At 35.3% G+C, this 25,006-nt stretch overlaps 4 protein-coding genes across 5 annotated transcripts; 1 reads left to right on the top strand and 3 right to left on the bottom strand.

Moving 5' to 3' along the window:
• The first annotated feature begins 6,466 nt into the window (after window positions 1–6,466).
• On the top strand, window positions 6,467–10,781 carry LOC132625095 (probable protein phosphatase 2C 60). Of its 2 annotated transcripts, XM_060339868.1 has the most exons (6): window positions 6,467–6,821; window positions 7,213–7,626; window positions 7,722–8,089; window positions 8,172–8,408; window positions 9,610–9,862; window positions 10,152–10,781. In XM_060339868.1, the coding sequence occupies exons 2-5, from the start codon at window positions 7,308–7,310 to the stop codon at window positions 9,856–9,858; spliced, it is 1,173 nt and encodes a 390-aa protein (XP_060195851.1). In that variant the 5' UTR covers window positions 6,467–6,821; window positions 7,213–7,307; the 3' UTR covers window positions 9,859–9,862; window positions 10,152–10,781. The 2 variants fall into 2 exon arrangements, with proteins under 2 accessions (XP_060195851.1, XP_060195850.1); XM_060339867.1 differs by lacking the exon at window positions 10,152–10,781 and having other exon boundaries at window positions 9,610–10,069.
• Window positions 10,782–13,467: 2,686 nt separating this feature from the next.
• LOC132623240 (receptor-like protein kinase ANXUR1) lies at window positions 13,468–15,836 on the bottom strand. Its single transcript, XM_060337971.1, has 7 exons — window positions 15,583–15,836; window positions 15,038–15,241; window positions 14,893–14,961; window positions 14,696–14,764; window positions 14,558–14,620; window positions 14,153–14,475; window positions 13,468–14,048 (listed from the first exon to the last, which is right to left on the bottom strand). Exons 1-7 carry the CDS (start codon window positions 15,725–15,727, stop codon window positions 13,578–13,580), a joined length of 1,344 nt encoding a protein of 447 aa, XP_060193954.1. The 5' UTR covers window positions 15,728–15,836; the 3' UTR covers window positions 13,468–13,577.
• A 1,196-nt stretch (window positions 15,837–17,032) lies between these two features.
• LOC132622298 (15-cis-phytoene desaturase, chloroplastic/chromoplastic) lies at window positions 17,033–18,788 on the bottom strand. Its single transcript, XM_060336883.1, has one exon. It carries the CDS (start codon window positions 18,648–18,650, stop codon window positions 17,217–17,219), a length of 1,434 nt encoding a protein of 477 aa, XP_060192866.1. The 5' UTR covers window positions 18,651–18,788; the 3' UTR covers window positions 17,033–17,216.
• Window positions 18,789–22,055: 3,267 nt separating this feature from the next.
• LOC132622830 (NEP1-interacting protein-like 1) lies at window positions 22,056–24,199 on the bottom strand. Its single transcript, XM_060337502.1, has 5 exons — window positions 23,485–24,199; window positions 23,033–23,211; window positions 22,753–22,836; window positions 22,497–22,664; window positions 22,056–22,399 (listed from the first exon to the last, which is right to left on the bottom strand). The coding sequence occupies exons 1-5, from the start codon at window positions 23,669–23,671 to the stop codon at window positions 22,277–22,279; spliced, it is 741 nt and encodes a 246-aa protein (XP_060193485.1). The 5' UTR covers window positions 23,672–24,199; the 3' UTR covers window positions 22,056–22,276.
• Window positions 24,200–25,006: the final 807 nt, after the last annotated feature.

Genomic DNA, 25,006 nt, shown 5'->3' with positions numbered 1-25,006 from the left:
TTAATCAAATCTAATGCTGTGAGAACCATTCAAAACTGGAGTTACAAGTACCAAATAAAAGGAAAAAAGGCATTTTTAAGGAATACTTGACTACTAATGACGGGGTCAAAAAGGAAATTTGCACCTGACCTTTACCCTTTCATTATTTATATGTAAAAGCTGCGTAGTGCATCATCACATGGGTTGATCAATTAAAGCAGACACTATTATAATGACAATATGTAGATTAGCTTAATAAGAAGAACAAGCTCTTCTTGTAAATCATATATAATGGCTTGATTTGGTCCGTACAGAAAATAATTACTTACTTAAAGATTAAAATAAAGAAAAATTGAATTCTATTTTCAAATGAGGAAGATTTAATGTATAATTTGTTGACTTGATGATAATCACAGGTCTGTTCAATAAAATAAAATAGTCGACTGTATCGGGTATGCATTTCCTGCATATGTAGTCTGCCTTGAATTAATTGAGGTTAATTTTATTTTGAGTTTGACAATTGAGATTGTATCTTGATAAGAGTAGTTATAACACATTAAACACATGATCTTTTTCAATGATGACTTCCACCATAGGAAAACTTCAAGTTTGTGACATATACTCTAGGGGTGGGCACGGTACGGTATATACCGAATACCATATCGATATCGAAATTTTTAATACCGCGGTTTTGGTATTACGGTATTTGGTATGAATTTAAATTTTTTTTGGTATTCGGTACGGTATTTGGTATTTATAAAATGGATACAGAGATACCGTATACCGTACCGAAGTTTATAATACATCTATACAATCCATATATATTATATTTACTACTGCTAAATATATAGACTAGATTTCTTAGAAAAAATTACATCACATCTCATTTAATGCCAATTTATACTGTGGACCTGTTTCCATTTCTGCTTATGGTGATATTACTAAGATCTCTTCTTCTGTTCAACAAGCGTTAAATAATACTGGAATTGGCCTTAATCATGTTCCTGTAGGTATAATTTTGTTGACTTGTGTTAAGTTACGTTTTTTTTTATGTGTTTTTTTTTTTTGATTTATAATTGAAGTAATACTCACTTGCATATTGATGTTTACTGTGACCATGATAACTGCCAATAATCTTACAGCAGTCGTTTAAAATTTAACAAAAAAGAAAACCATATCTGAAACTCAAAACTACCACAAGAAAACTCCAAGCTTGTTTAGTAATAATAAAGCAAAACAAGTAAACAATGGGCCTTCTAACATAACTGAATCACAACATCTGGAGGAAAGCCTCTGTGAACCTAAGGGGTGCCACCTATTCGCGTCTATAGGATCTTTTTGTCTTTCAGTGGACCTCTTGGAATTTTGCTTAGAACCTTGACGTTAAAAACAGCATACTGCTTTTTGAACTCTGCCTCAGGATCGGTTAGATCTTGTTGGATTTTGGGTTTGTGAGTGTCCGGTTGGTGATGATATATATGTAAGTGGAAGTTAAATAAATTATGGTTACCGAAATACCGTACCGTGAAATACCGAAATCGAACTTAAAAATACCGAACCGTACCGAATTAGTTTGGTATGGTAATGGTATCGTATTTTTAAAAACCGAATACCGAAGTTTCAAATACCGTACCATACCGTACCATGCCCACCCCTAATATACTCCCTCTGTTCACTCTTCTCCAGTTTGGACTTTGCACGTCCTTTAAAAAATAAAAATTGATATGACTATTAGACCACATTATCCATATTAATTGATATTTAATCTTAGTCTTGAGAATAATTTGGGAATAAGTTTTAATGGTAAAGGTATAAAAATCTGAAATAAAATATGTTTTTCTCTTGATTTACTAAAAGTGATAAGTAAATGTGAAAACGTATTTTTAATATAGTGGACAAGTAATTGTGAACGGAGATATGGAGGGAGTATATATTAGGAAGTAATATGATTTCTTTTCACTATATAGTCTTTTTGCCAAAACAAGATAGAAGTGATAAACTTGTGAAAAGTAGAGGGTGCATTAATTATTCCAATTAATTATTTTGGTAAAAGGAAGTACTTATTATACGTACATCAAAAGTAAGTGGAGTTCGATATGATTTGAGTTAAGGAAGTAAGAAAAGGAATTTTTTATTTGTAAGCTGATCTAGAAAAAAAAAATCTAAATTAATCTTGAAGTTCCAATATTGATCACAACAAGCAGAAATGTCCCAATATTATATTATTGCTAGATTAAGTATTTAAAAACTGCAGGCGTTCTTGAAAAGAAACAAAATCTAAAAAAAATGTCAATCTTTCAGAGTAAAGAACAGCTTTGTTTCACACCTTTTGCCTCCATTCTTTCCTTGACAAAGAGCTCCCTGTCATATATATGGCTTATTGATTTTACTACTATGATATATACACTTCAATTAGTAATTATTTGAGACAACGTACACAAGCAAAGCTTATTGCATGTATTGTCCATTTTGACCCAACAAACTACTCATATCTATCCCTTGATCAGCTGTGCATCACCCAAAAGCGAATATCATGTTAAATTTGTATTATGCTTTAGAATTTTTTTTATTTTCTTTCTCATTTTAATACGAGATTTGCCTAAGATATCATGAAACTTTTTTGAGAAGTTTGTTAATCCTTAGCTATTTGACCCACCCTCCTAGGCTGACCCTCAGATAATGGGGCGTCAGATTAATAATAATCTCGCATATAATAAATATGTAGTTATCTTGCAAGCTATAACCAGATAGCAAAAAAAAAAAAATTATACTTTATTACGGAATTAATCAATTAAGCTATACCTATACTTAAATCATATACACCAAATCTTGGAAGATATGTAGAAGAGTTCGTGAAGTGTGAGCTCCTCAATGACGTCTTTAATTTCCCCCAAATCGTATCTGCCATGAGATCCTTAATTCTGCAAGTATTGTATGCATGAGATTACCATGATATTGCCACCCAAATTCGTAATTAATTTATTATAATAACACAGCTTTCAAGAAAACACCAACTTACACATTCACAAAAATCATTCAGTTTGAATCGCGTACGAAGAATATACAATGAAATATTCCATCTTATTGTGCCGCACTCACTTTAATAGAAAAATGATTGAGACTCGCTCTCTCGTACGTGTTATTTGGTCTAGAAGTATTACTCCCTCCGTTCACTTTCACTTGTCCATTTTGAATTTTTTACGATGTTTAAAAAATAATAAATGAAGTGCATAATTTATCAATGTACCCATATTAATTAGTGCATATTTTTATTGGATTTGAAAAATGATTTGAAGTGAGTAATTAATACTATGGGTAAAACAGGAAAAAATAAATTGTCTTATCTTGATATGCTAAAAGTGAAAATCTATTTTTGGAATACTGGATAAATAAAAGTGAACGGAGAGAGTATAACATTATAACACTAATTAATGATAACGAAAATTACTAACTAGATAATTAGAGATCGATGCTGTTTATAGTCAGCAAATGAACGTGATGGCTCTCGTGATTGCAAATTCAACAAGTTTCTGAAAATAAATTGGATGTTAATTTTTTATGAGAAGAATTGAGAGAGCACCATTAAATAATCTTGTGGTACTGAAATGTACGCAAACAAGATCGTGTACAAACACCCATATATAATACTAGTATACATGCATGCATAAGAATGAGTGCGTTCTTGTTCACATATACAAAAACAACACAGAGAACTTTCACACTTTCAGTAGGATTTAATCTAACGTAAGTAACGTAACAGCGAATATAATTTCATTCTAGGTTATTAATTCTACTTATTATGAATAATTAGATTTGATTATTTTTAAATTCATGATTTGACGTAAATTTCTTTTGCAAGAATAGTAATGACCAGTGCAGTTGTATTGACATATTGTTCATTCCAGTTAAGGAAAAAGTAATAATGGGAGTTGCATGAATGTTAGCTATTGCAATCAAAACTTTTTGATCCAAACAGGTTTGTTACAACTGTTCATGCACGTTAAGTTATGACGATTGCCTGAAAATTTCTTGAATTTGGTAAATTGAGCTGGAGCTTTGAGGGCAAGAGGGACAACACATAACTTTCTGGGCTTTGCTGATGTAACTTGTTAGATCACTGTATCAGATTTTTAGCTGTAAAAAACACTCTTGTTATCATTTGGGTTGATTCGTTTTAGCTCAGCCAATTTTTGGCATATTCCAAATCCAGTAAGTAATAGTATTCTCTTACCAAAACTCCTTTATTGACTCTGAAATAATTGATGCTAAAAATCATGAGAATGAGTACATTAATTAGATATTATATGTTCCAAAATGACATGTACGATGACTATAGGGGAATAAAATTGTGGACGTTCAATATGTGTCTGGAACATACGACCTCCGAACCAAATCTAAAAGAAAGGTCAGTGCCCAACTCAAACGGAAGTTTAATGGACAGTAAATCCGGAGATAGTTAAATTTCAAACTCGTGATTCTATAGTTTGAATTATGACCTTTTAGTGATTATTACAACAAAATTATTCGAGAATTTTGATCAATACAGTTTTTTTTTTTTTCATAAAGAATATTATTTTGTCCGTTATTAGATAGACTAGTTTCATTATTTTGCCCAACCTTGAATTTAGCATTCTTATTCATTGGATCCTACTGTAGATAGTTGTAAACTGACAATGTTGTATGCAATATTAAGGCTATAATTACATTTATAAAATAAGCTCTTCTCATGCTGGAATGTTTAGAGCATAATACTTCTTTGTGTTTGTTAATGGCGATAGTAATCATGCCATCTAAAATAGTTCCGCCAGGGAAGAAAAATTAGGCATATTACTAAATTGTGATCTTATCTACACCTTGCTAAGCGTAAAACATTATGTGTTAAATTAAGATTATAGTACAAAAACATGTTATAAAAAATTAATAGAGAGGCATCTTTGGCAAAAGAAAACAGAGTATTTTATTGACCTTATTAGTTGTTAAAAAATATTAACCTAGAAATATTATACAAGAGAGACTCTGTGGCAAAAGAAAACAAGAAAATTGTGGTGACATGACATCACGGTTTGAATTGTAAATTTTTAACTATTGAGCTATATCTTTTAGGTATGTTACAAATTTTATTTGAAGCAAAAAAAACAGGAGTGTTTGGAAGAAATGACAATGCAATCATTTGTTGGAACTAAGATTTTTGAGAAAATCAAGGAATAAACAAGAAATAAGAAAACCGCGATGTGCAGAAAGCGCCTCACTTATCCAGTTTCATTTTATTGTGCTAGTTTAAAGTTTAATTAGTTTAAGGGAGATAAGTAAACATATACAGATAGGCTTAATGCATATTTAGCCTCTCAATTTGTACGAAATCTCTTTCATACGTCTTTACAGCAAAAGTTTTACACGTAAAAAATTCCCCAACCGTGTCTGTAATTAATACGCACAACTACGTGGCACATACATGTTTAACCAAAAGATAAATATTCCAACTCACTAATTTAAACATGGATTTTGGCCTAATAAACTGTGTTAGAAAGTAAATTGCGCGAATAGTAACTTCTATATAAAAAGTTTTAAAACGAGGTAATGAAATAAAAATCATGATGGACATAAAAATTATTCGGGACTAAAAAACTTAGTGTTGGGCATGAAAAATCCAAATTCAACTAGAAGTTGTATTTTAAATTTAGAAAATAACTTATAGCTTATTTTTCAATTCACTTTTCACTATTGAAGTTATTCAATTTTTTCCGGATAAGGACTCGTTTGACCATGAGAATTATTTACTTTTTTTTGAAATACTTTTAACTTTTTTCAAAAATTAGTATTTGGCCATAGAAATTCCAAGTACGTACTTGAAGTTGTATTTAGACTTTGAAAAACAACAAAAAACTGTGTTTGTCACTTTTTCCATTTTCTAATTTGGACCCTTACTTTTGTTTTTCTGTTTTCAATTTTACCCTAAAACTTTTTTTTTTAATATAAAAAACCCCATTTATACTAAAGAATCAGCTTCGAAAGGGGAAAGAAATATGTTTTTTATTCTGGGTCATTCTTGTTTGAATCTTTTTCTAGTATTGATAGTGTTTAGCTATTTGGTTTAATTTTTATCGGGTTTTGTATGGAGTACAAGTGAAAGGTGGACTTGATGAAGCAGTTTTTATGCACTGATTGTGTTTATTACTAATTGCTTTAAGTGATTTTGCTATTTTTTTAAAATTAGGGGTATCAAATATTATTGCAAAAACGTACTAAACCAAACAAAACTCCTAACTTCAAAAATTCCAAAACAAGTGAAATTGTTTTGGATTTCTATGGCAAAAACGCGTACTTAGTTTGCTATACTACAGGGAAGTGAGCTATCTTTATCTTCTTTCTAGTGTCTTATTATAAGGTGGAGCCCATGGCAATTGGCAACCCATTTGCATTGCTGGTTTTCAGCCATCGATTTTGATGGTTTTTCTATTTAAAGGGTTTTTTTATCTGCTCAGAAACACAAGAAAAGAAACTCAAAATACGACATATAAAAAAAGAAAGACTTTCTCTTCAGTTAGTTCAATCACAAACTGATTCAGAAAAAAAAAAACCTTCTATTTCCTTCTTTATCTTCTTCAAATCTTCGTTTCCTTTCTCATCTCTCACCTTCAACTGAAAACCAGATAGAGAGAGAGAAAGGAAAACAAAAAACTGAACAGAAAAATAAAAGACAGGAAAAAGACTTAAATCTTTTTTCTGTATTGATATTCTTTAACCGTATATTTGCATAAGCAGGTCTTGTTTTTTGATGGATCTGTAGATCTAACACTTTCAGTAATTGACAAGAAGATAGCATATAAGGCCTAATCACAACTGTAAGTCTTCTTGTTTTCTTTATTTAAGAGGCAATTGTTAAAGCTGTGAACTTGGTATTGTTTTTTTTTATGATTTCCTGTGGGTCTTTACTGCTATTTTGTTCATTGCACATGTGGTTTTACTGGGTTTTGGCTTTTACAACCTTATAATTGACCCCCCCTTTTTTTTGTGACTGTAATGGGTTAGTTTGACCATGTTTTTTTGCCCCTAGTTGTGTTCAAATCTTGAGAGATTTGTAGTTTGTGGGTTATGATTATCTTCATTGGTGTTGAAATTGGGAGTTATTCTTTCAATTGAGTTGTTGATAAAGCTATGATCTTGTCTCTCTTCTGTGGTAGTTGAAGTTGTTGTTTACCTGAATCTCTTGTTGTATTTGTTACCAATTTGTAGGATAAGGGAGTAGTGGTGAAAGTTTTTAGTTTGGACAGTTTTTGCATCCGTTTGGATGTTGAGAAATTGGCGGTAAGCTAAAGGTGAAATGAGGGATGTTATCAAAGTTAATAAATTTCCTGAGGGCATGTTGGCGGCCATCTTCGGACCGTTATGTACATACTGGTCCAGATTCAGCTGGACGGCAAGATGGACTTCTTTGGTATAAGGACAATGGACAACACTTACTTGGTGACTTCTCTATGGCGGTTGTTCAGGCCAACTATTTGCTGGAGGATCAAAGCCAGATTGAGTCGGGTTCTTTAAGCTCGCTCGATTCTGGCCCCTATGGAACGTTTGTCGGGGTGTATGATGGTCATGGTGGGCCTGAAACATCACGGTATATCAATGATCACCTCTTTCAGCATCTCAAGGGTAAGCATATTGGATATATTTGTCTAAACTGCTTGTCTGCCAAGTATTCAGTTGATAACTTGATCTTGATTACTTTGCAACTTATATATTTGCAGGGTTTGCAGCTGAACAAAGTTCCATGTCTGTTGATGTAATACGAAAAGCATTTCAAGCAACAGAGGAGGGATTCCTTTCTCTAGTTGCCAAGCAGTGGCTAACGAAACCGCAGATGGCTGCTGTTGGATCTTGTTGTCTGGTTGGGGTGATCTGTGATGGGACCCTTTATGTTGCGAACCTTGGTGATTCCCGAGCTGTTTTGGGGAGACTTGTTAGGGCTACAGGAGAGGTGATAGCCCTTCAGCTTTCAGCTGAGCATAATGCAAGTTTTGAGTCTGTCAGACAGGAATTACATTCTATGCATCCGGATGATCCGCAGATAGTCGTTTTGAAGCATAATGTATGGCGTGTAAAGGGTCTGATACAGGTATGCAAGGCTAGGTTTTCATCCAGTATTATGTGCTTTACATGGATTTCCTATTTTAAAGTATCTTGTATTAATCTGACAGATTTCGAGATCTATTGGCGATTTATACCTCAAAAATGCGGAGTACAATAAGGAGCCATTGTATGCAAAATTTCGTTTGCGAGAACCTTTTAAAAGGCCCATATTGAGTGCGGATCCATCAATTTCAGTGCATGAACTCCAATCACATGATCAGTTTCTCATACTTGCTTCTGATGGTCTTTGGGAACATCTTAGCAATCAAGAGGCAGTTGATATCGTCCAAAATAGCTCTCGCAACGTATGCTCCTTCACTTGAAAGCATAACATATCTTATTCTTCTTTTAATTTCTTAAAATTTTTTTTTTACAGTCATGGATAGAAAGCTGGTCTGATTTCATTAGGCGGTGCATGTCTAATTTAACGTATATACAAACTGAAACCACATATCCTGTAATGGACTACTGCACTGAAAGCTTTAACTATGAAATATTCCTTTTTTGGTGATACACAATTGCATTGCATGTAAAAATTACATTATTTTACATGGTATTCACTTATTAGCTTGCTGGTTAAAGAACATATTATTTCGGTAATAACACCTTGAGGACACTTAGAGCCCGTTTGGATTGGCTTACAGCTTAAAGCTGTTTGCAGCTTATAAGCTGAAAAAAATAAGTTGGGGTAGTCCAACTTATTTTTTTTGGCTTATAAGCTGTTTTCAGCTTATAAGCTGCTTTAGATAAACTAAGGCAAATGGGTCCAATTATTTTTTTGAGCTTATTTTAAGCATAAAATGACTTTAAGCTGGCCAGCCAAACACTCAAAAAAGCTGAAAACAGCTTATAAGCCAACTTATAAGCCAATCCAAACGGGCTCTTAATATAGTGCTCATATAGAAGCACAGTACGTTAACAATATGCCCTGTCCTTGACATACAAGAAACAAATCTTACTCCTAATCCATTGATCCTCATCTGTAGTAAATAAAAGGCAAAACTATATGTAGCCACGATTCATCATTAGTTTGTCCTTTGGGGGACTTTTCTTCAAGTGACATGTCTCATTCATGTTATACAGACATGGTGAGATAAAAAGGTACAGAAATCGTGAGATAAACAGAAGTGCACAGGATGATTAAATACAAGACTGGGCAGCTATTGTCAAGGCATTGAAAGTTTACTGTTGCAGTCAAATTAAGAAATAAAAAACTGACTGTTGAAAAAGGCAATAAAGAATTGTTAGAAGCAGAAATCCTTAACAAAAGCTAATCAGATTAACAAATAACAATTGTTTTTTGAGTGATGAAAAATGGAACTAAGAACTTCACAGTTCGTTGTTCCAATGCCTGAATGGAAGTATGAAGGGTTTATATACTTTCCCTGCCAAATTCTCTTTTGTGCTATGCTCTTCTATGTCTTCCTGGCATGAATATGGTTGAGTTTCATCTGAATGTTGAGCTTATTGGTAAAGTAATTACATTTTCTAAATTGCAATCTTCAGGGAAGTGCTCGGCGGCTTGTAAAAACTGCACTGCAAGAAGCGGCAAAGAAAAGGGAGATGAGGTATTCTGATCTGAAGAAGATTGATCGTGGTGTGAGGAGACATTTTCATGATGACATCTCGGTCATAGTCGTGTTTCTCGATTCAAATCTTGTGAGTAGGGCCAGCTCACTTAGAGGGCCCTCTATATCTCTGAGAGGAGGTGGTCTGAACCTCCCAGCAAAAAGTCAGGCTCCCACTCCCACATAACTTGGTACTGCTTCAACTTTTCACTCTGTTGTATACTTTGCTGTGTCCTTTCTGAAACTTCTTATGACAAGATCTTGTAGTAGATTAAAGAGAAATAACAGAAGTTGCAGCGCTAATTTATTCTTTTGATGTGTAATGTAATGTTTAACTTGGAACATGCGTCTTATTAACTTTATGAGCAGGCAAGAAGATGGAAAGAATTTACTGTAGAGATTCTTTCTTGAGGATGTACTTTTCTGCTTATTTCATTTTCGTTCTTACCACCTGACTGATTCAAAGATATTATGATATAGATGTTGTAGAACTGAAGTCCAACGAATGAAGAATTATTATGTTCTATCATGGTTCTTTCTCCCCTGTTTGCCGTGGAATTGTAACTTTCTGGTAACTCGATTATTTGGTTTTCATGATTAATCACTCAAAATTACAAAGACGTTTAGAACAGTGCATCAAGTGCAGCTGTTGCAGCCAAACGCCATTCATCTTGCAGCCCATAATGTGTTTTTTTTCTCCTGGAAATGGATTCATGACTGTTGATTTTGGGCACTGTTTTCCAGTTTGGTTACCATGGCATCGGCCATGTATGGACGTTTATTTTTAGAGGAATTTTCCACTGGAAACGCAATTTATTTGTGTATCTTGAATTCCTGGCACCTAATAATCAGCAGTGAAGAATCCGTTGATAAGTTTTAATTTGGCAGTACAGCATTGATCACTACTAGGACCTTCCAGAAGCAGCACTGAATAATGGACCATGTACTTTATTGACATTATTTGTTTGACTGACCAACAGTAGTATGTGGGGGACAGATGAAAAATTGACCATTTCTCCGTGGTATCCATAAAAGTTTCCTCTGTACTTTGGGGTTGTTGATTAAGGAATTGTTGATTAATGAATTTATTCAGGTTTCCTATTCTCTGAATTCACATGTCAATTCGTCCAGTTTTTTATGCACTTATTTGCTACTATAACCTATTAAATTGTGTTGATAGTGTAAAGACCTGAAGACCCCTAAACTTTGACTCATCTTATATTTGTTACCCCCAGCAAAAGAAGAAAAAAAAAAGATTTCCAACATCTTCCATGAAACGTGCTTTAAAATTAGGTGGATTTTGATTTAAAAAATAAAAAATGAGAGCTTGCATGAGAGAGAGCGAGCATTTGTTAAAAGATATAGAAAGTTGACAACATTCTGGAAGAATTTCATCAATGTTCAGGCGATGACATTTTTATTATTCGAAGAAAGAAGATTAGTGGGTTGGGGAGGAGAGGAGAGAAAGTAGATAGAATTGGGAAGTCCAGTTTCACAAACTCATTTATTATTGCCACTAGTATTTGTTCAAGAACGGAATTGTAAGTTTAAATAAACCAGAAACCTATCGATCTATTACTCTAAGGATTAAAATCGCTCAAATCATTTAATTGAAGGTAAAAGTGGTAAGTTTGATTAACACAAGGATCAAAATCATTCTATAGAAGTAACCGATGGACTAAAAACGCCATTTCCCCTAAATTTTTTTAATGAACTTTTCTTATTAAATTGGGATTGTTCTTGTTTTCCGAATCAAATTAAGGTTTCCCACCCGTGTGGCCTAGGATTTGGGCTTTATAGAAAGGAAAATTTTGGGCTTTATAACAAGGAGTAGTTTCAAACTCATCACAAAGGTGAAGTTGCAGTTACAGACTTACAGTTGAATCATGGTGGCGGCAGCAGCACCACTTGAAGTTCCTTGGTTGATATTGGCGGGAGAAAGAGGGGAAGGAAGAAACACGTGAGTTTTTCGACTTGTCGAAAAGTTTTTATCTGCACTATGAGTTTCCCCGAACTAGTGGGCAAGTGTTGCTATGGTGTTGGATTTCCAGGTTGGCATTTAACTGCTGATGAACAAGGACACATGAATTTGTTTCATCTTTTTACGCGACCATAATAAACCTCCCAGACATGGGCATGTTGAAAGGTTTTGATTCCGAGGAGGAATTTTGTTGTGATCGTGTTACGAAAAAGCATTAATTTCTTCTGATCCTTTGTCGTCAAACAGACTATTTTTTGGCCCTGATTCAAGGGTCTCCTTGCACTTTTGCTTTCTGGAGGCCAGGGAGCTAGTCCTTTACTAGTCTGGACACAATACCTGATTGTGCCTATTCTGACATCACTTGGCATGATGGCCACTTCTATGGTGATCTTCGACTTCACATCTTCTCAGAAAGATTATTATCCAACCACTGCGAGAGTTGTCAGAGGTATACCTCCCGACTCGGTTGGCAGTTGCCAGGTTTTCGTCGTCTATTCAATGGGTGAACTATTAATGATCACTCGAGACAGAGCTTATAGTGACAAGGGCGATGATAGTGGTCATTATGGGGCTAAAACATTCCATGTGTACAAGATTAATGACGTCGATAGGGAGGGGGAGAGTACTAGTACTAGCTATCAGGAGATTAAAGACTTAGGGCAATAGGGTTTTGTTCGTTGGCAATAGTGCCACTGTGGCTATTGAACGATTAGCTGCTGGCATACAGGGCAGCCATATTTATTTCACAGATGATTGTAAAGACACATACTACAGTCGTTGGTGGCAAGGACATGGGTGTATACAACTTGCTTGATGGAACCATCGTGCCCCACTACACTGGTCAATCTTACCACAAAGCCACTCCACCACTTTGGGTTTTCAGCAACGTAACTCGCTCTTGATTTAGACTAGCTTATTTAATTTGCCACAGGGCCTATAAGTTACTTAGTTTACTTTACTATTGCTTTGTCTTTGCTTCCTAGCTTTCATTAGCGTTACTTAGTTTACTTAACTATTGCTTTGTCTTAGCTTCCTAGCTTTCATTAGCTTTCTTTCTGGTGTTACTGAATGGAAGTCTTTCTTTTTTAAATTTAATTTTGTCAATCAATTCCTTAGCTTTCATTAACTTTCTTTCTGCTGTTACTCAATGAAAGTCTTCTTTTTTTGTTTTCAAACATAATTTTGTCAATCAATTCCTTGTACATAGATTTGTCTGCTCTTGCCTGAACAAATCATGCCTAGTTATTGACTAAGAACTACTTACAAAGAAAAACGAATTCTGTTTAGGCTTTGAGCACAAAGCGTGCAATTGAAGGGAAAGATAAAAAGACTTACAAAGAAACACGAATTCTATTAAGGCTTTGAGCACAAATCGTCCAATTGAAGGGAAAGTTAAAAAGAATAAAGCCTAGTGGTTTTCATCTGTCTACCTGTGCTGCTGGAAGTAGCAGGTATTCCGTGGAAATAGTCGAAATGCGCACAAGCTGGTACTGACACCACAGTTACTAATCACTGCTAACTGGAATAATTTGTGATTATCATGGAAAAAGGTTAGTTAAATATCATCCTTATGATTGCCTTACTAGGAACATATTGTTGATCCATTCATTGCGGCAATCTTCGCCCAAATAATTTTGATTTTCTACATTCAACCGAAATTCAAGTATACAATTACCCGTCAATCTAAGCAAGTTGAAAATATATTAAAATATTATGTATTGTGAAGATTCATGATAACTTGACTAGGTTAACTCACAAGTTACAAGAGCTGATTACTGAGATATTGCTTGGTTCTAACATCAAAGAAGGTCAACCAAGATTGCAGTATGGGAAATGATGGGTGCAAATTCTTTAATCTGTTGATGAAAGTTTAAACTCTTACATTAATCAAACCTTAACTGATGTTAAATGTTAAGCCTAAACTCTTAGTTCCCACTCGTGGTAGTTCCCTCTGAAGTTCCTGTCAGGTTGTCTGAGTCGTCTTCAAAGCTTATACTATAGGCATCTAAGCACCTCAATTTTGCACTCCCAAAGGATATGCGGTCCATGTCCATATAAAATTTCTGCAACCTAATGCCATCTATGCTAACTAAGCTTTGAGAATAATCAAGTTGTTTCGATCGATGGTTTCCCCGTTCCACTGATAGGCTAGACAAGCTAGCTAATTTCAAAGAACCATTTGAAGGTTGCTTATATATGATATTCTCTGCAGAAAAGAGGGCAGACTCCAGTTCTTGCCACACTTGAGTCATTGTAGGCCTTTCTTTGGGGACTTTAACCGCACATTTCAGACCAAGCTGTCCCATTTTTAACATCATTTCCATGTTGCATTCCTCCATTAAGAGATTGGCATCTATTATTTCATCGATGCTTCCTCGTTCTAAGCTAGGTCTTGCCTGCATAACAAACAATCAATTGAGAAAATGAAGTGGAAAAATACTATAAGGCAGACAACTTTATCATATTGACATAGAATGTTTTGCACATTGAAATTTTTTACCCAATCAATAATGTGAAAATTAGGATGACCTCTAGTTTTCTCGACTACGGGTCTAGCAGCAACAAGCTGCAGTAGTATAACACCATAGCTGTAGACATCAGTAAAAGGAGTCAACTGGAGAGACGAACAGTAGGCAGGGTCAAGGTACCCTGGTGTTCCCTTTATCTGACTGCTAACATGTGATTGATCCCCAATAGGACCTGATTTCACAAGCCCAAAATCTGAGACCTTGGCCTCAAAGTTCTCTCCTACTAAGATGTTGCTTGGTTTTATGTCCCGATGAATTATACTTGGTTTGATTCCTTCATGCAGATGAGCTATCCCTGGGATAGCAAGTATTAATGTGTGTCAAAATCTGTCCTCTCATCTTCTCTTAATCAACCACATAAGGCACTGGAAACTTACCTTTAGCTGCTCCAATGGCTATCGTCACTCTTTGCCTCCATGTTAAGCTCCTTCCTCCCCTCCCTACAATAAGCATTTCCAGAAAATGTTAAATTTCAGAACTAAGCAAGAACACATGACTCTGGAGATGGAACTTACCCATGATGTGGTCTAGCAGAGAACCATTTGGAACATACTCATACACCAGAATTTTTGCTCCCTTTTGCCCTATTGATGCATAAAACAGCGTGATAAGCCTTACAATTTTTGCTTTATTTTATCATCACAGCTGTTTTTATCTGAATTTTTGAAATTTCTTGGCAGTAATTTAATAATAATAAGTGAAATGAATTTACCAGCGCCTTGGCAGAACCCCACCAAACTAACGAGATTTTTGTGTTTCACTTTTGAGACCAACCTGATCTCTGCATGGAGATAGCAGTTGTATCGATTACTGTAAAAATTTCAGGCGTTTAAACAGAAAGAGAGATGCTCGATTACCATTTTCAAACTCTTCAGTACTTGTGTATGATTCAGTATGTGCCTTCTTTATAGCTAGTTTTCCCTCCCCGTCGAATGATCCTAGGTAGACATTTCCAAATGCACCAGAACCAACCAGACAATCTTGACTGAAATTATTAGTTGCCTTCTGTAATTGTTCCAGCTGGAAATGCTTCAACATAAGTTGTTCAGCTTTTAGAGTTCCTACTTACCCAGAAAATGTCAGTAAAGGAAGATAAAATCTACAGAAGCAGATATCAAATGAATTCCGCATACAATCAGTTACCAATAGATAATGAATCTGATATAAATGTTTATTGAAAACTTATTTATTTCTTGATTAGCTTGCCTTCAACAGAAATGCTAATTTCTTAGGACGTTGAACACAATGCACTGTCCCCAATTTGACAGTAACTTACTGGTAATTCCTTAAAGGACGGACACTAGTGCAAAAATTCTGGACAAATACTTGGAGATATGGTTTTTTCCAATATTCCTTGATGAGGAAAGTAGGAACTTGTTGCATCGATGAGGGATTCACTAACCTTTTTGGTTCACCGGTAACGTAAAGCATGTATAAAGCTTTCTCTTGAAGCAGAAAAAAATTGAGCAACCAAAAAATACTATCAGAATTCCAGCTGATACTCCTCCCCATGTGTGTTGCTGACTTTGAAAGAAACCTCGACTCATTTTTCTTTTAGTTTTATCCCACTTCTACTCTACTAGGCTTTCCATGCCTTAATTTTCCTTTGCATTCAACTGCATTCCTAAGTGGGCAAAAGCAAGAATAGGTAGGTCTGTAATACTTATTCAAAAGGATTAGTATCTCTGCCGGCTAGCCATTCATTTGTTGTCTTTGCATGCCAAACCAGACTTGGTCAGTTATCCTTCTGTCCAAGCGGCACATACTGCCAAAGAGGACATGCAAACATATATATGCATGTAGATATGTTAAATATTCATCTGAAAATGACTTCACAGTAAAAACCAGAGAATGCGATGCATTTGTTTTATATTATATAGGGATATTTATAACAGGGGAGAAGCTTCTAATTGCAATGAAATGATGGTCATGTTTTCCATGATATTATATAGTTGTCGGCAGCATCAGACACATTATTTAGGAAAGACATCACTGTCTGGTTTATGTTAATAATAAAGAATTAGAAGGATTAAACATACTTACAATGGTCCATCTACTGATAGCAACCTCCCTTATTATATTAGCAGCTAAAGCACCGTCTTCATAATCAAATAGGGTATACTACTATAAAATTCATTGCAAAGCTGTAAAATTAAGTCGCGAACAAATTGTAAACTATAAGAATTCAAGAACCAGGAGTATCATCCCCTTGTCCTACCTTGCTTCTCAAGAACAAAAAGATCGAATCTATATTCATTGAATAAGTACAACAACTATGTTCTCTTCGGCTGTGTGCAAGTTCTTTTACATAAAGATTGGCATCTAACTAAAAGCTTGACAAAAGTTGAAGCTTCTCAAACTTAAAATTTTTGCAGATTAATGCAGTATGAAGGAGTCAAACCTTTTAGACTTCCAGATAATCTACAAGGAACTTGGACGCTGCACTATGCTTTCCCAAGCTTGTTTCTGCAGCCAAAAACGTCATCCAAACCAGGGGCGGATTTATATTGAAAAATTCAGTAAATATATAAGAAATACGATTTGGGAATCCATTAATAAAGTGTGTTGTTGGTTGAGTGACAAAGAAGGAACTCTTAAAGCTTTGTTTCTCTTGGTCAAGGGTTCGAATCCTTGGTCACCTGTAGATTATCAAATCCTGAATCCGCCTCTGATCCAAATGTCGGAATTACAAACAATCTTCCCTACATGGAAATTCTTTTAGGCAGTTATATGTAGTTATTTGTTAGATGACCTGATAGTGTAAGCGTTTAGAAGTGAAACTCTTGTGCAAATTATGCTGGTATGTTACTGTCCTGTTTCAGAGAGTGAGTTCCAGATCATGTAAAACAACATCGGTGAAAAGTGTCAAACCATATAGTCTTCTTTCTCGATACAATTGAGTACACTTGATGAAAAAACAAAAAGGCCAACTATTGCATCAAAATGAGCTATAAATGTTTATGAATCATATACAAATAAATCAGGAACATCAGAAAACTTCTTTTACACAACTGAAGAAACTCAACCAAAATTAAGCTATACATTAACCAAGACTCTATCTTGTAACAAAGTTTCTGCTGCTTTTTTCCCAGAAACCAAAGCTCCATCAAAGGTAGCACTAGTCACATAATCTCCACAAATGTACAACCCCGGTTTTATTTTGGGGTTCTTCTTCAAGTTAGTGGGTGGACATTGGTTCGGTTGGGCAAACCCAATCCGATACATCCTCAAGTAACTCCACGATCCAACTGCCGACTCTCCAAACCAACCCGATAGCTCCTTCATAACCCGATCCACCAAATCCTCATCCGCCACGTCACCATAAACCCCCACAAGCGTGACAGACACCAATGCCTTCCCAGCCGGAGCATATGAGGGAGCAACATTGGTCGCGAAGAACATGTTATTTACTATCCCTTTACCCGACCCGTTAAGAAGAAGAACCGGGTCCCGTACCGGAACTTTTTCTTGGTCAGCTGAAAAATACAAACAAACCGTGCTCCGAACCGGTTCCCGAACCTCAGCGGTTTTTTCTCCCGCCAATAACTTAACTGCTTCAGGTTCTTCAACTGCCAATATTACCCCAAATTCACTTTCCAACATTTCTCCATTTTGTAGTTTCACTCTCATTCTTGAACTCGAATTCGACTCCAAATCAACAGAAACAACTCGTGTATTGAACAGTATCGAATCCAATGGCAATTTCGACGCCAATTGTTCTGGAATGGCAGCAATACCCTTTGCCGGAAGTGTATTGTCACCAAGAGCTAAGCATTTGAAGATAAAATTAAACAGCCGCGACGTCGTTTGTAACTCTCTATCAAAGAAAATCCCGCCAAAAAACGGTCGAAAGAACCTTTCTAATATCGTATCCGAAAAACCAATCTTTTTCAATAAATCAATGGTGGGTACTTCTTCAGCACTCAATATTTCATCATCTTCTTTCGTTAAAACGTTCAATCTAGTCAATCCAATAAGTAATTTATCTACAACTGTACCGATTGGGTTGGTTAAAGATTGCAGAGAATCAGAAAAGTGGCGTAGAGGATCAGCAACAGTGTGGAAGCGACCACCATAGTAAACCTGCGCCCCAGAATAGAATTTTCTTAGGTCTAACGAGTCATAATCAAGGATTTTTCGGGCTTCAGGGTAACCAGTGATGAAAATCTGGAAACCACGATCAAGGGTATAACCGTCAATTATGTCTGTGCGAACACGACCACCAACGGCATCAGAAGCTTCTAGAAGGAGAAATGGGATGTTGTCGGCTTGAAGGCGCGTGGAAGCTGCTAAGCCGGCTAAGCCGCCGCCGATGACGATGACTCCAGTGGTTTTCGGGTTTGAGGTTTGATTGGGTAATGGAGAGTTGAAGGATATCTGTGAGGAAGCATTAGGTGGTTTTAGGAGACGAAAGCGGTGGCGCGTGGAGAGGAGAGAGTGAGTGGCGGGGAGACAGAGACACGGCGGCATTTAGGATAACGGAAACGTGAGGGACAGTTCTAAATGTGGATTTCGTTAATTGTATTCTATCCATTTGGTGGGGCTGAATTCTGTGGTTGCAGGTTCAGGGCCTGTTTGGCCTATGGGTTTTTGAAAAATTTGAGGTGTTTGATGAATTGGTAAAATTGCTTTTAATTAGAGGTAAAAGTAGTTTTTCTTCCGTTGGAGAGAAGCCGAAGCAGAAAGCTATTATTTTTCAAGATAAAAATATCTCTATCATTAATATATATTACGAAGTATATCCCTTATTAATACAATAATTTTTAATTAATAATAATTATTTTTATTTTATGTAGTATAAAGTTAGCTTTCACATATGTCATAGACTTTTATGATTTGTGGAATGATTTTAAATTTTATTTTGATTGTAGATTTTTAGTATATTTAAATCATCATGTTGATATTATGTTATATGTATTATATTAATTGAAAATTTTAATTTATACTTTTAAATTTTAATTAAATAAAAGTAAAAACTTAATTAAAATCTTTCATAATAGATATTTAAAATAATATCTCTCTATAAAATAATCCTGATAGTAAACGTTCATTGATAATTGTCTTTTTTCGTAATTTGACACTCAAAAACACTTTTTTAAGTAGATTAGCCAAACACAATCTGCTTATTAAAAGCAGTCAAAAGCACGTTTCAAATAAATTAGCCAAATACAAACCACTTCTCACAAAAAGTATATTTTTGAAAATTACTTTTCAAAATAAGCAGTTTTTAGCCGCTAGACCAAACAGACTCTCAGGCAGCTTTTCCAGTTCCTTATTTCTACATTTTTATTTATTTTTGGTCACCCGATTAAATACTACTACAATATAAAGTAATTGCAGTCTTAATGTAACTGATGAAGTTCGATTTGTGGAAATAATCTCTTGCAGAAATGCAGGGTAAGGCTGCGTACAATAGATCTTTATGGTTCAGTTGTTCTCGAACCTCGGACACAGCTAGATCTTAATGCACTAGACTTCCCTTTTTTAATACTTTCTCGGTCCCATATTACTTGTCCACTTTCCTTTTTTAAAAGTTAAAGTATATAACTTTGACCAACACTTTGAGATATAATTTTTCATCATATTAATATGAAAAAAAAATTGTAACTTGTAGCACTTTTCGTGCAATTTTGAAATATTTAAATTGTAATTTTAAAATATTTAATTGATCTAATTCAATTTATCTCCGATGATTAGTTAACTTGACTCTTAAAGCGAAACAGGACATCTAAGATGAAACAGATGGAGTACTGATCGTAAAATTGGAACGTTATGTGGTGCTCATTAAGAGTGAGATGTTATTAATCTACCTTTTTACGTATTACATGGACAACGATGATCTACTGAATTCTTATCTACGACACTCCAGTTCTAATTTGTATTTTGCTTTGGATAAAAATTTCAATGTCTTTGCAAAAATTGTTTTTTCACCAAGCTACAAGGAAAATTGGAAAACTTTTAGTTTTCTCTCAACGTGTTTTGTCTGAAAAAATACACTTTTTTTGCCAAAAGAAAATGACCGCCGAGTTATGCTAGACCGCAAAAGATGACACTTTCCATATGCACAAATTCTAATTCACCTTTAGCATATATCAACGTCTATTTGAAAATTGAATGCAGCGTATTGATTTCGAAATTGGCATTTGTTCGTTTGGTTTTGTGGCAACTGGCAAGTGTGCTTGAACTATCATTCTTTGACCGGCTCAAATCCACAAAATTGAACTGATGTTTCAACTTACGCTTCATAATTCATTCTCACACGGGCCTGTCAGCTCACATTTTATTGATTTGGAAACGTTTAAATGGATCGACATATTCAAAATGTTGTCCCACGAACTATAAGACTCACCGTAGCATATGAAAAACAATTTCCTGGTCAATGGTTGCAGTACAGAAAGAAAGCATTTATGGTCAGAAATTAGAAGCTGAGTAGGCTTGGCAGATTCAGCTCCATTTGCTGAAGTGTAAAACGCTTTCATTTCAGAATTTTCTGCCTCTTAACTTTCCTGTATGCAAGAATCTCCTATTAATAGAAAAATCTTACTGGCTCTCTCCGTTACTCCTGGTGGCGTACATATTACGGATTTGAATTTTCAAACATTAATTAAGGCACCAGACCCCAATTCCCAACCTTGGTGTGACAACCAGCCACTTCATCATGCCGTTTAGGCGCCATTTGGAATTATTTTTGCCATGCAGGAAGCTTATGTGAGCAAGAAAGCCAGCACATACAGAGATTTTCCTTGGAAGGACCTAGATCCCTGTGAATTTGCTAGGAAAGGCCTTGAACCTTCAAGCCTCGTAGAGAATTTTAGAGAAAGCCCTTATCTAGTCAAAATGAAAGATTTGTACACAAATATTATTTGCACTCTATTAGTATTTATGGCCCATAGGAGGCTAAAATATAAAAGGGGTCATTCATTTGTAATTCATCATTCAAGTCTTGAGCAATATAAAAGCTTCATTCGGCAAATCTCTCGTCTTTCTTATCTAGCATTCTCTTTCATATTTAACATTCCCTAAGCGATTTTGAGTGTAGTAAGATTGACTTAGCATAGCAAGAAGCGTGAGCAAGTTGTCAAGATCAAGGGTGAGTTGCCCCGTATCACATGGTGTGCTTAGTCTAAGGCTGTGACATTGGGCTATAAAATATTGAAAGTTCAGACGAGTTCCCGAAATGAGTGGGATTGAGGCAGGGGCGGGATTACAGCTAGTTCTCAAGCAAATAGAATGAGGCAAGCTACCTATGAAGTCGAGCATCCTACCTAAAACAAAGAAAAAGTAAAAACAGGGAGACCTTGCAACCCTCTAAATGCATAGCAGTTCCAAAAAGTCAAGTAAAGGTACATAACTAACTTTATAAAGTTGCAAAAAGTCAAGCGAAAGTACATTAACTAACAATTGTTGATGAAATTCAACAATCATGACCAAGCTCAATATCCTGCAATTGGCACCGGCCGGCCAAAAATATGTTATACATCTACTCGTTACAGGCTTGCCAAGTAGGCATAAACAAAAATTAATACTTTGCACTGCAACTGCCAAATTTAGGTATGACTTTATGCAGAGGTGTAAGTTGAAATATCAGCAGCAGAATGGTTGGTGCATGAACATTTACTGTATGAAGATCTTTTGGCCAACTATTTCTTTCCTCATTGATTGAGAAAAATCACCCACTTTTTAAACATATTCATTTCACTACTTAACTAAAGTGTTGGCTATACGGAGCACCACAAGTAATTTACAATTTACAATAGGCATAGGTCAAGTACTTTCTTGAAAGCACCTTGTCTAAGAGGAGAATTTCATATGTTCTGTTTAAGTACTTAGGATCAAGGTAGACCATATCTTGCACAAGGAGATAGCAAAACAAGAGGCACACCAAAACAACGTGCTACTTCGTGGAAGTAGAGTACACTATGATTGCTCAAAATTCTATACAGGAGGGTAATCAACCACAAAGACCAAGCTCAAAGGAGCACATACTCTAATTACATCATATTTCCAGGAAAATTGGTACAAGTGAGAGAGAGAGATCCTACAAGCGAGTACGAAGAAATAAAAAAACCATGTAATCATATACAGAGTGCAGTCACCTACAGATCCCTTCTGCACAATGGACAAGATCCATGTCTCAACAGCCATGTATCAATGCACGGAAGGTGAAACATGTGATGACATTGTGGCAAACATCTAGCAGTCTCTCCCAGTTGAAAGTCCTGGAAATATAGAAACCAAAATCAGCGTTCAGAATCAATTAAGCAATTTCAATAACACACAGTAGAATAGCAAACAAAAGGTACAAATGTGTCTTACCTGTAGGCAGACTGAACAGGAGACTCTCTCTCCAGAATCATCAACATCGTTATCATTAGTAATTACAATCTTAGGGATCTTTTCAACAGAATCACAAGGTAAACCCTTTGCACCGCCTGTATCGAAAATGTTAGGGATCTCGTCATATGCAGTTTCAACGGCTCCCATCTGTTACAACAATAAGCGAGTGTTACAAACGAAGGTGAATCAAGGTTCAGCAGAATTCTACAGGTCAATCAATTAGGTCGCGACATACCTGACTTTGCACTGCACTTAGCATAGCTGGACCAATCCGCTCACGAACTAGTCTACCGCTTAACAGGCTCCCAATTACATCAATCTGTACAGTTCAAGAGCTCTATTAATTAATCAAATGCCGAGGATCATAAAACACAACTTACATTTCTCTCATTATGTTTGAATTTCACCCCATTTCTCTCAACAGTACACATTGGATCTTACTCTATTGTAAAGGAGAAATATTCATAAAGTCATCTCTTTAAACAATATCAATTAGAAGAAGCAATGATGCTTACCAAATAAAGAAGACATCCAATTCCAGATTCATCAGTCTGCCATAGTAATAGAGATGATTCAAAGACTTCAAGAGAGAAAACAGCACCAGATATGGCACCAACTGCAGCACCTCTAACAAATCCACTTTCTGTTTCTTGCCCTATCAAAGCTCCAGTCATTGCTCCTAATAAAGTTCCCACTGCAACAACCAAGTCCATTCTCATTAGTTTCACCAAAAATCGAAAAAAAAGAAACAACTTTTAGAAATTAAAAGGCCAAAAATTGTCCCTTCTTAGATTCTTTGATACCCTAATTTTCAACTCCAAGAACAAACTTAACAAAGAACTCCAAATTGGCGATTGTAAAAAGAAATTTCCAAGAACCCCTTGTTATAAAATTGTAAGCCATCAAATGGGATGCACAATTTGGGGCAAATCAAATATAAACACAATCAAAGAAAATTAATACGCACCTAGTGCAAAGAAGAAGGTGAAGATTGCAGAGAATACATTGCCGACAATTGTAGAAACCGCAAGGCTGAAGCAATCTTTAACCCTTTCAACCAAATTCCCAATTGAAAAAGAAGAAATAGATGATGATGATGATGATGATGATGATGATGAAGGCAAAGCACGAGATGGATATGCATAAAACTCCATTTTTTTTTTTGGGTGATTCAAGAAAATCTTGGGGTTTGTCCGTCACTATCTGTGGTAATAAAGATATTGGGGTTCCAAGAAAGCAGCTATAGAACAGACAGATATAGAAATATATTTTGTTATTTGAAAGTAGCGCTGTATATATAACAAGAGAAGAAGTTAAATGGAAGATGTATAAGGCAAAGGGAAGGGAGTAATCTTAGTGGCTAAGCCAAAGGTGATGACAATAACCTACACAAACCAACTCGCATTTATGGCTTTGCTTACTTTTTTTTCCTCCCACGATGATGATAGTAAAAAGAAAAAGGCACAAGAGAAAAATATATGATCGGGATTGAATTAATATTTGGCTTCTTTTGCCTAAAATTCAAAGGCCACTAGAAAAAGTGAAGCTTCTTTTTTGATAAATGAATATTATTTTTATGTCTTTGGTAATTGCTGTAGTGTTTTATGGGATCCGCGAATTGAAATCACATGCCAAGCTTCCCTATTTATACTTTGTATGTAAGTTGGAGAAATGGTCTGCGGAAAGGTTGTTTCATTGGACTTGCTATCTTGCGGAGGCTGCCTTTTATAGAATTCCCGGTAGATATTTTCTTTTTCCTATTATTATAATGATATAAGCGAGTACGTGACGTACTCTTCTTGTTAATACATGTGGAATTAAAAAAAATTATGTTGACAAGTGCTCAGTCTATTTGGTCAAATTAATAAACACGAAATGCGTATGATCTTATACTCATACAATTATTTATGACATGTTTTAAATTACAAATTTTAATAATATTTCATTTTTTTTTAAATTTGTCATCAGTCAAACACTGCCATATAAATTGAGTAAATGAAATAATTAAGATTATCATATTCACTGACAGTAGAAAATACTTTTTATACTAGTCACTTAAGAAATTACCCCTCTTGTTTCGGGGAGCGAAAAATCTAAAATGTAAGGTAAGTAACATGTTGCAAGTTGCAACAGATAAATTTATATTAATAGTGTAAAATTCTCTCCAAGAACAAAGTATATGAGCTAAATCCATGTGATATTTTTAGCCAATATAGAAAATATCCTTTTTACCAATATAAGCAATCCCAATGGCCTGTACAGTGGATACCAAGCTGTGCAGGCTGCTTATCGCGACATGTAGAAAAAAGCTTATTGTTCTCCTTTTGCGTCTGCTAATACAATGATTCAAATTGACTGGCATATTTTACCATACATAAAACTTGAAGTAGGTTTTATTCATTTTTCACATTCTTCTTGGCTTTTGAATTTCCCCTTTTTTTCTTAGATAAGAATTAGGAATATTAAAGAAAGTGGTGGTTTGGTGAAGG

The sequence above is a fragment of the Lycium barbarum genome, chromosome 12 (genome assembly GCF_019175385.1).
Source record: "Lycium barbarum isolate Lr01 chromosome 12, ASM1917538v2, whole genome shotgun sequence".
NCBI classification, from domain to species: Eukaryota; Viridiplantae; Streptophyta; class Magnoliopsida; order Solanales; family Solanaceae; genus Lycium; species Lycium barbarum.
The sequence above is the reverse complement of the archived record's forward strand: the minus strand, read 5'-3'. Positions and strand labels throughout refer to the sequence as shown.